The sequence below is a fragment of the Tursiops truncatus genome, chromosome 7, assembly GCF_011762595.2.
Source record: "Tursiops truncatus isolate mTurTru1 chromosome 7, mTurTru1.mat.Y, whole genome shotgun sequence".
NCBI classification, from domain to species: domain Eukaryota; kingdom Metazoa; phylum Chordata; class Mammalia; order Artiodactyla; family Delphinidae; genus Tursiops; species Tursiops truncatus.
The window spans coordinates 34,096,771-34,111,029 of NC_047040.1; the positions used below are offsets into that span (position 1 = coordinate 34,096,771).

A 14,259-nucleotide genomic window follows, 5' to 3' on the forward strand; every position below is an offset into this window, starting at 1 on the left:
GGAAAGGTGCCTGGAGTCTTCAAGAAAGTGCAACAAGGATAGAGTCTTTTATGTAGTTTAGCCACCTGAGGGTCTCAACCGTACCCTCCAGAACTCACTGATTGCAAGTTTGGCAATCATGTGCTGGAACGAGCTTGTGGACATCTGTAGGATTGCAGACTTGTTTTCTGGGTACAGGTGACCCCGAAGTTCCAGAAAAAAAGCTCTTGAATTAGTTTCAAATATTCACTTGTTGGGGGAGGGGCAACACAGTCCATACTCCCACGTCCCCCCTAGAGGAAGCCATGTTTGATATATTTTTCAATTGAGATATATTTTAATTGATATAAGGTGTACAACATGTTGATTTGATACAGTCATATATTGCTGTGTATTTTTTAAATATTTCCAACACTTAGCACAGAGCCTGGATCATACATAGTGCCCTATAGGACACTTTCCTACCTCCACTGAGCTTCTTCATAAATGGAAAAAAGAGAGAGAAATCTCTGGAAACTGCTCCCTGACCTAGAGGACTAGTTGAGGTAGAATTGGGGGCTCTATAAACCTATTCCACATCCTAGCCCAACACAATTCAGATCAGATTTAGTTGATATTCACAAATCACTCATATAAATGCAGATACTCCCTGGGAAAGGTCATCCTTAAAGCCCTTCCCACCCTGGACTCCCAGGAGGTAGCATGAAGACCCTGGAGTCAAGGCTGGGGAATGGGGTGTGGAGCTGCTCCTGTCTGAGTCTTTACCTGGAATCTTGGTGTAGCATAGCCCACGTCATCACCCGGACTCCCAGCTACTCGTACTACGCTCATTCCATGTTGCCAGAGTCTATGCTAAGATGCTACGAGCAGTTTTGGAAGACCGGAATTTAGCTGCTCATAGTGTAGCTCAGTCCAGACTTATCTTGTGAGCCCGGGGGTTGCCCCCCTATCCACCCCTAGCACCACGATGCTGAAGAAGAACTTTGTGTAAGACCTACACCCGTCCTTCCCCCTGTTTAGTACTGGGGCTCTGCTGGCAGGTTCCCCTGTCCCCCAAATACACTTAAGCCTAGCTCTGCCCCAGGGCTAAGTATACATTTTATTGAATAAATTTTATTGAATAAAGAATAATAAATTTTATTGCTAGAAAAGTCACATGAGCCAAGAGCTGTATTTTAAGGTAAGGGTATCAAAAAAACATGGTGATTGCTTCAGCAGAGGGAATGGACAAAATAATAAGCAACAGATCCAAAATAAACTTCTGGTTTCCCTACTCTATTTAACAGAGGTTTCTGTTTATTAATTTTTTTTTAATGAAAGCTTCTTTCTTTCTTTCTTTCTTTCTTCTTTCTTTCTTTCTTTATTTTTGGCTGTGTTGGGTCTTCGTTTCTGTGCAAGGGCTTTCTCTAGTTGCAGCAAGCAGGGGCCATTCTTCATTGCGGTGCGCGGGCCTCTCATGGTTGCAGCCTCTCTTGTTGTGGAGCACAAGCTCCAGACGCGCAGGCTCAGTAGTTGTGGCTCACGGGCCTAGTTGCTCCGCGGCATTTGGGATCTTCCCAGACCAGGGTTCGAACCCGTGTCCCTTGCATTGGCAGGCAGATTCTCAACCACTGCGCCACCAGGGAAGCCCAATATCCAATTAACATCATTCCTCTTAAAAGTGAGCTGAATACTGTACTTATGAGTAATAAAAACAAGGAAAATCATGCTTAGGTTTTTGAAATCTAAGTCTAAACAGTGGTGTCTTTCACCACTGAAAAGCAAAGTCAGCTCATGGCGCAGGAGAAGAAGCTCACATGTTTCTGGGATAGTTTGTCACACTCACCACCAGCAATCAGGCTGGATGTGGCAGCATTATACCCTCAACCTCAACACATGAGGGTTTTTTTTAGCCAGATCAGATCACAAATATCCCCCTCAGTGATCTTTGACATTTCTTTTAAACTTACTATACTTTTTGTATCTACTACAAGTTCATTTTTAAACCTTCTCATCAAATTAAAGATACAATTAAAATCATGCCTACAGCTATGACTGTCTAGCTATTGCAAAGCCAGAGATTTAGATTGAATTTGCATGAAAATTATATTGTCCTGATTCCCATTCTCTTGACTTCCAGCTATCAAGAAAAAAAAAGAAAGAATAAAATAGCAGCATTTTAATTACTGTTTAGTTATGCAACTAAACAATAGCATCAATTAAGGGGAAAGAAGAGTTTTTTCCTCAGTGTGAAAGTAGGTTGTGGCATCTGTTTGCCCATATTTTTCTTGTCATCCTTATTGCTTACTTCAAAGTTCACGTTGGTAAGGATGGTGAGAATATCTTCACCCCTGAAAAACATAACATAACCTTGTGACCATCTATGGGGGGAAAAAATCAACTGGTAAACCCTATCATCTGCTGTGATTAGTGACAGTTATGTCCCTCAAAACAACAGGCATTTGAAATAACAAGATGTTAAACCAAGACCTACCACAGCTTTCTAGGTAAAGAAGTTGTCTCAGAGCTTAATATCTTATGACCATCACAAACTTCACTGTCAACATCAGATTTGGTTTCTTTGCCTCCTGACCTATTTGCACTTCACTCTGCTCCATGTATGTGTCACTTACCCCCAATCGCCTCAACGCCCCCCCCCCCCCAACATCCTCTGCCTCAAATTGGCATTGCTTCTGTGGATTTATCTGTGGCCGCATCAAACTTTAGGCAAGTGGAAATTGAAAGTCTCCTGCAGCCACCCCACTGCTTTCTCACCAGCTTCTCTTATCAGTTTAGTTGGGCAACCTGTTTATTCACTTCTGTAGCTAACCCCTTGGAACCTCGCAGGATTCGTGGTCTAAGTTACAAAATGAAAATGTAGTGTGGGTGTTATGGTTCAGTCCTTCATCTGCCATGGGAAATTCTTGCTCTTCATACACTTAAAACATAATGAGACACAGAACTAGAAGCAACCTACAGAGGATTCCTTGCTATTTATCTGCTGGTTGTGTGTGCATTTGGTGAACTGTGCCGTACAAAACCATCATTTAAATAAAGGAAACATAAGATAATAAATGAGGGAAAGTTATTTTCCCACATTTTGTGGGCTTCAAAGCAAATTTGTGGGAATAGAAAAAGTTTCTGATCTTTAGCACTTATCTCCCACAAGAGGGTCCGAGGTTGGTCAGCTATTATAGAACTTTTGACAGGGTTGGAGGTAAACATGGAAATTCCAAACTAGTTGAGTGGGTTCAGTCATATTTCTGCCTAAAGACAGAGATAAACTATATGACTTTGCCATCTTTCCCACTCTACGATATGCTGATTGTCCTTTGAGGTGCTAAATAAAAGAAACTCCTCAGTAAGTATTTCAGTTTTTTCCATCAGTAAACTTGCCCTCTTTCCCACTCTGCAACTGACCTGAGAATTACAGTTATATGATCCACAGCTAGACATTTAAAGATGAATGAAGTGTTGAATAAGCAAAAATTACCTAGGACATCTTTCTCTCAGGCTCTGGCAAAGTGACTGGATATACCAGGTCCCCTCCATGGGGCTTCGGTAGGAAACACAGTTGTCCACGGTGGCCATCCCCAGCAGAAAGTCAGCCTCATCTGGGATGTATCTCTTCTGAAGCGATGAATCCATTTCTAAATAGGTTTCCTTCTGTTCTGAGTCAGTTTCAACAGCTATACCTCTCTGGTAGTTATACCCTTGACAAGCCTGAATAAAAAAGATTTTGGGTTTGCCAAGAAGGGAAGGGCACTTTGAACCAGTGAAGTAAGAGGTCAGCTCATAGATGGGGGCTTCCTGCCCATCGGAGCCATAGATGATGCCTTTGTCTCCATGGGAGAGGATGCAGCAGATGAAGCAGTCCTTGTTATTGTGGTCCATGCTTTGGTAGGATTTCAGAACCTCACAGATTTTCTTCGCAGTGTAGTCTTTGTAATGCACTATCTCAAAATGAAGCTCACTAAAGGTCTTTCTCAAAGCCTCTGAAAAGTGAAACAAGAAAAGTCATATTACACCGCAAGAATTCCCAGACCACAACCCAGGACTAGAGAGAACATTGATCAGATAAGAATCTGAACCAGAACTTAAAAACAAGACCCTCTATATTAGTGGCTGGATTCCATAGACTTCTAATGTTTACTGCCACTAGCTGAAAATATTTCCCAGCCCTGAGGCAAAAGAGAAAGGGGAGACTGCTATTGTTGGCCTGTTGTCTTTTCTCAACTAGTCTACAAGCTATTATTTAGGCTTACTACCTAACCAATCTAAAAAGTAACTAATACTTACATAATCAGAAAAAAAGCAAAAACAAATTTTTAATAAAAGATCCATACTTATTTTATCCTGAACCCTCTCAAAATTGTTCATCAAAATACGAGATATGAATGTTTTAAAAGTCAAGTAGAACTAAAAAGCTACAAAAAAAGCTTTACAAAAAAGCTACCCCCCTCTACTCCTTCCTTTTACCCAGTCATGTTCTGTCCAGCCATTTCTATGAAGGAAGCCACTTTCAACTTTTAGCTATTTTTTTTTTTTTTTGGTATTAGCCTCCATTTTGTAATGAATTTGGGCTCATTTCTATTTATTCGTTTATAAATTTTAGACTTTTGTATTGAGTTCCTATTGTGGGTGATGAGTGCTTGGTGCTCTTATACATTTACAAGGTTTAGTTGAAGCAATAGAAATATATGTATTACTAATACTATGTAAACATAATATTCTTTAATTATGCTTCCTTTCTTATTAAGCTTTTTGTCTTTCCTGGAATTAGCAATAGCATTATTTTTTCACTGCTTTGTTTTCTACATGCTTAACATTAGTTTCCCCCAAATGCTCTAATTGATCTAGTCAAAGTCTTTCAACATTTTTCAGGCTGCCTGTCTGATTATTTTAGATAAAAATAGCATATATTTAAGGTGTACAACATAATGATATGAATAGTGAAATGATTACTACAGTTAAGCTAATAATTTATCTCCTCACTCAGTTACCTTTTGTTTGTATGTGTGTGTGTGTGTGTGTGTGTGTGTGTGTGTGTGTGATGAGAACACCTGGAATATAGTCTCTTTGCATACTTCTCATGTTCAATACAGCATTATCAACTATTGCCATCATGCTGTACAGTAGATTGCTAAACTTATTCATCCTACATATTGCTACTTTATACCCTTGATCAGAAATACAATCAAGGCCATTTTAATAAAAAATGTTTTCATGGTAAATATTAAGTAAATGAAAATCGAAAGCCTGAAACCTTTTCTTCAATACCAAGATATACGATGATGAGTGATGTAGTCAGTGAACTTAAGTTCTGTGGCTTTTTAGAACCTTAGAATAGATTTGCTTGAATAAACAAATGTTAACAGAAACCATTCACAGAGTCCTGATGATTAAAATCAACCTATCTTATTTTCTAAACTACTTTATTTAAAAAATAAGTAATTACCTGATGTTATGACTCATAAACACCATTTTCAAAAATTCTTTGATCAAGTAAAAATTCTTAATATCACAATGGTTGGGTTGAATTCTTTCTTTTATTGCTTTTAGTTGTAGCCATTTCTATGTTCACATGATGCAAATTATTTTTCATTTAACTTGTAAGCTCTCAATCTTAGCCGAAAAAGGCTGAGCCAAAGACTTTCTGTTTAGTTTAACATTTGAAAATGCTATTTCTGTTAAGGACTCAATTTCTGCTGTACTCACAGCCCAACTTTTATAAACACAACTTCCGTAAATGGTCTTGATACCAAAGCAATGTTTTCCACCCAACACCTAATACACTCTATAGAGGCTCTATTCATCTAGTGGAATTAAAAACAAAGTTTATTGTTGCTTTTTATAAGCTTTTTAGTAAGATTTGATATTTTATCTTTATATATACATTGCTTTGATTTTTAAAATTAATTAAAAAAAAACAAAAGCAGAAAACTAACAAGTATGTAAGAATGTTGTTCACCTCCACAGGGAAATACGGTTATAACCATCTTTTTGAAACACGTGGCCCTGTTGATACAGCTTTTGTTCTCCCCTTTTGACAAAAACATAGATATCAGAAATATTTCATTTCTCTTTTGGGTTCTACTGTACCTGCATCCAAGTTTGTTCCATTCCTATCCTTCATGCTGTGAAGTTTGGGCACATCCTTCCTTGCTATGCTAAAATCATAATTGTTAAAGATCAAACAGTATCCCCGAGGTTTGCTTTTCATTCGGTAAACTGTGTTCGATGTCTGGAAAACAAAAATCCAGCCCAGGAGCTGACTCTGTGGATCAAACACTTGAGACGTGAACAAACAACTCCCTGGTAAGAGGTTAGGCGTCACCTAAGCCAAACTGGGATGCAAGTGCACTTTCCATAGCCCCACCCCAACTTGGCACTGCTCCCCTAAGGAACTAGTTTCCACTCATCCCCCGACAAGGATCGCAGACTTCTTCCCCACAGTTAGTGTGGAAAGTCAGTGTCCCAATACTTGGGCGTCCTGAGCATTTGCACTTATATTAATAGTGTTGTCACCACATTGTACTGGTATTATTTATTCTCATTTCTGCTCAAGGCAGTGAACATCTGTGCCAGGGACTAGGATTATTATTAATTTGTGAGAGCTCAATCAGGAGTTCCTGGATGAATGACTGTCTTGGTGCTGTCTCTGGGCTGCCCCTTTGAGACCTTGTGATTCCCTCAGCTCTCTGCTCAACTCATCCATGCTTCTGGGCTAACAGGTGAGGGCCTGCCCATCACACAGCATAGCATGGTCCCAGGATTTTTCAAGCTGATGACTTAATCTGGATCTCAGGACCAAAGTGACTCGAGGAGACAGATGTGCTAGGCAGGCAGGTCTTGGCTGTGCTACAGGTTACAGTATCCAGACTCTACTACTTGACAGTATCAATCAGAGGTGACCCTGTGACCTCCTGACTTCCCTGGGGTTGTTTCAGTGCTGAGATATTTAGCATTGATTGGAAAATCCATGCAGTTCCTCAAGGTGGAGAAAAGGGCTCCAGACTAGGGGGCCAAATTCCTGGCTCTACTACTTAATAACCTGAAGACTTTGGACAAGTTAACGAATCTCTCTTGCACTCAGTGTCATTAGCTGACGGGTGGGGATAAAAGCATGCAGAGTGCTTTTACTGTTTACAAAGCGCCACATGACTTCAGTTAATCCTTGATGTTCAGACTGAGAGAGGTCTGGTAACTTGCTCAGGAATCCACTAACAAACGGTCTCTCCTAAGCTTAATTTCAAGTCTCCCACTAGACGTTAGGCATACAGGGTTTCCTCTGTTTCCCACCACAAGGAAGAGTGAATGGGCTGCTGAGCCACAATGTGGTAAATTGCTGAAAGTTACAGAAACAGAAGTGATATCTAGAAAGGCAATTCTTGGGCCAGCTCATTGGGATGAGATCATAGAGACAACTAGATCGTTAGCATGTGCTGCTTACCCCTAATCGCAAAGGAGAAACTGTTTTGAAATGCCGAGCTAAAAGAAGACTTTGCTTTTTCTAATCCTGCTGACTCTTCTCCCAAAGCCCTCTCCCATTTAGGCTGATGCAGCTGCTGAAAGGATCAGGTTGGAGGCTCCCCACCCCTCTACCCTCCAACTATTCCAACATCTTCGCTTTTAAAGTAGAAATTTAACACATGGGAAACCTTTTCAAAATTCAAAGTTTAAAAGTCACATTTTAAACTTGTGCTTTTGTGAATTTTTTTCTACAGTTCTCAACATTTTCAATAAGTTTCTGTCCCTTATTAGTTTATCTGGAAGCTAAAAAAAACCTCAGGAACACAATAACTAGAATCTGCAGCACAAAGGAGAAAAGGAATGGGAATTTCCCCGTACCTGTGACTCACTGTCCTTTTCTCCTGGAGAGTCCGACATGGCCAGCATTTCAAGGGAGCCCCCACTTAAGAACAATTGTGACACATCTGGAATGACACAGGCAGGGAAGGTGCTTTGGTGAGGAAAGATGTAGCACCCAGGACAACATAAAGTCCCTTTTAAAATGAAAATTCACAGGACTTCCCTGGTGGCTAAGTGGTTAAGGATCCTCCTGCCAATGCAAGGGACATGGGTTCGAGTCTTGGTCTGAGAAGATCCCACATGCCGTGGAGCAACTAAGCCTGTGTGCCACAACTACTGAAGCCCGCATGCCTAGAGCCCATGCTCTGCAACAAGAGAAGCCACCACAGTGAGAAGCCCACACACCACAACGACGAGTAGCCCCCACTTGCTGCAACTAGAGAAAGCCCATGCACAGAAAAGAAGACCCAATGCAGCCAAAAATTTTTTTAATTTAAAAATAAATAGAATAATTTTTTAAAAAATAAAGTCAGGATTTGTTAAAAAAATAAAATAAAGAAAAAAAAAGAAAATTCACAGACCACCTTGAACATAATATCCTTGCAGTTCACAGAATAAGGGAAAATCTTATCACTAACTAACTCTGCCCCTATTTCAAACATGCTGGCCTGGGGCTGCAGGGTCTTTGTCTTTTGACAATGCCTTTTATATCTTCCAATGTGCAGAGAAGGTGAAAAGTAGCCAGTGCTATTAGGAGAACAGGTCCATTAACATGCAAATGTCATCTGCATACAGAGTGAAGTAAGTCAGAAAGAGAAAAATAAATATTGTATATTAACGCATATATGTGGAATCTACAAAAATGGTACAGATGAACCAGTTTGCAAGGCAGAAATAGAGACTTAGACGTAGAGAGCAAACGTATGGACACCAAGCAGGGAAAGTGGGGGTGGGATGAATTGGGAGATTGGGATTGACATATATACACTAATATGTAGAAAATAGAAAACTAATGAGAACCTGCTAGATAGCACAGGGAACTCCACTTCATTGTACAGTAGAAGCTAACACAACATTGTAAAACAACTATACTCCAATAAATAAATAAATAAATAAAACAAAATGAAAAAAAAAGATGGAGAAGTGGTCACGATTGTGACTGCTGTAGCCCTCCCTCTCCCCGGCCTGAGTGAGCAAGTGAGCCCTAATCAGCCGCTGCTTTTGCCCCCTCTTGCCTGGGTGGGGAACAGATGCCTGAGGGTGGCCCACATGCACAGACGGCACCAAAACCAAAGTTGAACTCCAGGGGCAGTGGGACCAAAGAAGAGAAAGGGAAATCTCTCTGTGCAGCCACAGGAGCAGAGGGTTAAATCCCTGCAATCAGCTTGGTAAACCCTGCATCTGTGGAATATCTGAATAGACAATGAGTGTTCCTGCAGTTGAGGCTGTGGACTTTGGGGGCAACTGTGGACTTTGGGGGCAACTGTGGACTTTGGGGGCAAGTACACGCCAGAGTTGGGCCAGGTCAGAGTCTGAGCTGGCCCTACATAGCCCACAGCAGGTCCAGAGACCCACCTAGAAGTACTGGAGGACTTCCCAGGCAGGCAGGGATTGGCTGCACTTCACTGTGGGAGCAAGGACACTGACAGGTGAGGCCACAGGAAAATATTAATATTACTATTATTTTTTTCACTTTGTTCTATTGTTTTTTATTATTCTTTTAATTTTTATGTACTTTTTCTTTTCTTTTTATACTTTTATTTGTAATATATTTTTTACTCTATTTTTTTCCTCTTTCTACTTTACTTTGTCATTATATCATGCTTTTTCCCTATTTTTCTTTTTTCCTTTGTTTTTATCTTCTTTTTAACTATATTTTATATTTTTCAATTTTTACTTTTTTGTTGTTTTGTATTTTTTCCTTTTGTTTTCACCTTTCTTATGTTTTTATGTTTTTTTATCTCTTTTGTGTGTTTTATGCTTTCTTTGCCTTTTTTTAGATTGCTTTCTGCTTTTGATTGGTTTTTTGTTTTGCTTTTACCATTCAACTTGCGGTTTTGTTTGTCTGTTCTTTTTTTTTTTTCTTTTCTTCCACACCATGTGGCTTGCAGGGTCTTGATGCTCCAGCCAGGTGTTGGGCCTGAGCCTCTGAGGTGGGAGAGCTGAGTCCAGGATGTTGGACCACCAGAGAACTCCTGGCCCCAGGGAATATTAATCAGCGAGAGTTCTCCCAGAGGTCTCCATCTCAACAGTAAGACCCAGCTCCACCCAAGGGCCAGCAAGCTCCAGTGCTGGATGCCTCACAACAAACAACTAGCAAGACAGGAATGCAACCCCACCCATTAGTCTAAACCCCAGCCTTTAGTCAGACAGGCTGACTAAAGTCATACTACGCTCACAGACACCCCAAAACACACCACTGGAGGCGGTCCTGCCCACCAGAGGAACAAGATCCAGCTCCACCCACCAGAATGCAGGCACCAGTCCCCCCACCAGGAAGCCTACACAACCCCCTGAACCAACATTAGCCACTGGGGGCAGATGCCAGAAGTAAGAGGAACCATGACCCTGCAGCCTGCAGAAAGGAGACCCCAAACACAGTAAGTTAAACAAAATGAGAACACAGAGAAATATGCTGCAGATGAAGGAGCAAGGTAAAAACCCACAAGACCAAACAAATGAAGAGGAAATAGGAAGTCTACCTGAAAAAGAATTCAGAGTAATGATAGTAAAGATGATCCAAAATCTTGGCAATAGAATGGAGAGAATACAAGAAATGTTTAACAAGGACCTAGAAGAACTAAAGAGCAAACAAACAGCGATGAACAACACAATAACTGAAATTAAAAATACTCTAGAAGGAATCAATAGAATAACTGAGGCAGAAGAATGGAGAAGTGAGCTGGAAGATAGAATGGTGGAAATAACTGCTGCAGAGCAGAATAAACAAAAAAGAATGAAAAGAATTGAGGACAGTCTCAGAGACCACTGGGACAACATTAAACGCGCCAACATTCGAATTATAGGGGTCCCAGAAGAAGAAGAGAAAGAGAAAGGGCCTGAGAAAACATTTGAAGAGATTATAGTTGAAAACTTCCCTAATATGGGAAAGGAAATAGTCAATCGAGCCCAGGAAGCACAGAGAGTCCCATACAAGATAAACCCAAAGAGAAACACACCAAGACACATATTAATCAAACTATCAAAAATTAAATACAAAGAAAAAATATTAGCAACTTCCCTTGTGGTCCAGTGGTAAAGAATCTGCCTTACAATGCAGGGGACGTGGGTTCGATCCTTGGTCATGGAACTAAGAGCCCACATGCCACAAGGCAACTAAGCCCATGTGCCACAACTACTGAGCTCACATGCCTCAACTAGAGCCCGTGTGCCACAAATTACAGAGCCCGTGTGCTCTGGAACCTGCATGCCACAACTACAGAGCCCATGCACCCTGGAGCCTGTGCACTACAGCTAGAGAGAGAAAACCCACACACCACAACTACACAGAAGCCCGCACACCACAACGAGAATCTGCACGCTGCAGTGAAAGATTCTGCATGCCTCAATGAAGATCCTGTGTGCCACAACTAAGAGCCAACACAGCCAAAAATAAAAATAAATAAATAAATAAAAAATCTTTTAAAAAAAAGAAAAAATATTAAAAGCAGCAAGGGAAGAGCAACAAATAACATACAAGGGAATCCCTGTAAGGTTATGAGCTGATTTTTCAGCAGAAACTCCACAGGCAACAGGGAAGGGCCGAATATATTTAAAGTGATGAAAGGGAAAAAGCTACAGCCAAGATTACTCTATCCAGCAAGGATCTCATTCAGAATTGATGGAAAAATCAAAAGATTTACAGACAAGCAAAATGTAAGAGAATTTAGTACAACAAAACCAGCTCTACAACAAATACCAAAGGAACTTCTCTACGCGGGAAACACGAGAAGAAAAAGACCTACAAAAACAAACTCAAAACAATTAAGAAAACGGTAATAGGGACGTACATATTCATAATTACCTTAAATGTGAATGGATTAAATGTTCCAACCAAAAGACACAGGCTCGCTGAATGGATACAAAAACAAGACCTGTATATATGCTGTCTACTAGAGACCCACTTCAGACTTAGGGACACATACAGAAAGTGAAGTGATAGAAAAAGATATTCCATGCAAATGGAAATCAAAAGAAAGCTGGGGTAGCAATACTCATAACAGATAAAATAGACTTTAAAATAAAGAATGTTACAAGACACAAAGAAGGAAACTACATAGTGATCAAGGGATCAATCCAGGAAGAAGATATAACAATTATAAATATATATGCACCCAAGATAGGAGCACCTCAATACATAAGGCAAATGCTAACAGCTATAAAAAGGGGAAATCAACAGTAACACAATAAAGGTGGGGGACTTTAACACCTCACTTAACAGATCATCCAGACAGAAAATAAATAAGGAAACACAAGCTTTAAATGACAAAATAGACCAGATAGATTTAATTGATATTTACAGGACATTCCATCCGAAAACAGCAGATTACACTTTCTTCTCAAGTGCACATGGAACATTCTCCAGGATAGATCATATCTTGGGTCACAAATCAAGCCTTGGTAAGTTTAAGAAAATTGAAATCATATCAAGCATCTTTTCCAATCACAATGCTATGAAATTAGAAATCAATTAGAGGAAAAAACCTATAAAAAACACAAACACATGGAGGCTAAACAATATGCTACTAAATAACCAAGAGATCACTGAAGAAATCAAAGAGGAAATTAAAAAATACCTAGAGATAAATGACAAAAAAACACGATGGCCCGAAACCTATGGGATGCAGCAAAAGCAGTTCTAAGAGGGAACTTTATAGCAATACAATCCTACCTCAAGAAACAAGAGAAATCTCAAATAAACAATCTAACCTTACACCTAAAGGAACTAGAGAAAGAAGAACAACAACAACAACAAAAAAAACCCAAAATTAGTAGAAGGAAAGAAATTATAAAGATTAGAGCAGAAACAAATGAAATAGAAGAGTAGCCCCTACTCGCCACAGCTAGAGAAAGCCCATGTGCAGCAACAAAGACCCAACACAGCCAAAAATAAATAAATAAATTTTATTTTAAAAAAAGACACATGCACCTTGATATTCATTGCAGCACTATTTACGATAGCCAGGTCATGGAACTAATGTCAATGCCCATCAACAGACAAATGGGTAAAGAAGAAGTGGTATATATATACAATGGAATATTACTCAGCCTACAAAAAGGAATGAAATTGGGTCATTTGCAGAGACGTGGATGGACCTAGAGACTGTCATACAGAGTGAAGTAAGTCAGAAAGAGAAAAACAAATATCATATATTTAACACACATATGTGGAATCTAGAAAAAATGATACAGATGAATTGGTTTGCAAGGCAGAAGTAGAGACACAGACATAGAGAACAAACGTATGGACACCAAGGGGGAAAACGGGGGGTGGAAAGAATTGGGAGATTGGGACTGACATATATATACTAATAGGTAGGAAATAGATAACTAATGAGAACCTGCTCTATAGCACGGGGAACTCTACTTCAATTCACTGAAACTAACACAACATTGTAAAACAACTCTACCCCTATTAAAAACAAAATGCGGATGTGGTAGAAGGTTGTGGAGAGGAGGCAATGAGGCTATCAGGAAGTAAATTAACTAAATAAACCTCGAAAACATATCTGCAAGTATTACCGTTTGAAAATTCATCTGGACCTCTTCCAAGGCTCATTCCTTGCTCTGAATTTAAAAAGAAACACACATATTTGATTAGAAACTGCTGTGACATAGAGGAGTCTGTCCATTTAAGACTACATTTTGCTGATCCACAGCTCTCAGGTTATTTATACCTCTGCTTAGTTCTTCATAATCGTTGATTTTCTTCAGCAAGCTCTTGTTGATTTGCTCACAGATTCTTTTCAGGGTGTCCAAGTATCTTTCCCCTAGCATGACCCTCTTCTCCATCTCTATGAAAATATCAAGCAAGGTCTAGAGGGAGGAGAAATCAAGTTGGAAGATTAGATGGAGCCATATTGGCTTTTAGATTAACTTTTTGTTTTGCTTCCACTCTCTCCAAACTAAGCACCCACCCTAGCTTCCCAAGCCAACCCTCCTGAGAGGACATCCTGGCCTTATAAAGCCAATCAGTAGATTATTAGGGAGGCAATTCATGATTTCTGGCCCAGAAAGATAGAAATAAGAAGACACAGGAGAAGTCACATCAGATGTCACCTAGTCCCCAGGCCCAGGCCCTGTGCTGAAACTGTCTGTGGACACCTTTATGTGAAGACAGTGAAGCAGCCTGAGTGCATGGCTGAGATGTGACAGCCTGGTCCCTATGGCAACAGCCCTGGGGACTGCCTCACACCCTCCATTGCCTCTGCCACCTGATCATCTCCAGGCTGAGTGTCCCCATAACACATACACACACAGACAAGCACA

The 14,259-nt window shown here is 40.2% G+C and overlaps 1 protein-coding gene across 6 annotated transcripts in view; it reads right to left on the reverse strand.

The window, feature by feature from the left end:
- Positions 1 to 1,060: 1,060 nt before the first annotated feature.
- Positions 1,061 to 14,259, reverse strand: part of CASP8 (caspase 8) — a 28,180-nt gene continuing 14,981 nt past the window's right edge. For 5 of the 6 annotated variants that reach the window (XM_019939138.3, XM_033859899.2, XM_019939136.3 and 2 more), the window contains 6 exons: positions 13,668 to 13,806; positions 13,513 to 13,557; positions 7,810 to 7,895; positions 6,061 to 6,235; positions 3,452 to 3,953; positions 1,061 to 2,309 (listed from right to left, as the gene is read on the reverse strand). In XM_019939138.3, coding sequence (XP_019794697.1) covers positions 2,174 to 2,309; positions 3,452 to 3,953; positions 6,061 to 6,235; positions 7,810 to 7,895; positions 13,513 to 13,557; positions 13,668 to 13,806 — 1,083 coding nt within the window. In that variant the 3' untranslated portion in view covers positions 1,061 to 2,173. The remainder of the gene's footprint in view (positions 2,310 to 3,451; positions 3,954 to 6,060; positions 6,236 to 7,809; positions 7,896 to 13,512; positions 13,558 to 13,667; positions 13,807 to 14,259) is intronic. The other variant, XM_019939140.3, reaches the window with a different exon arrangement.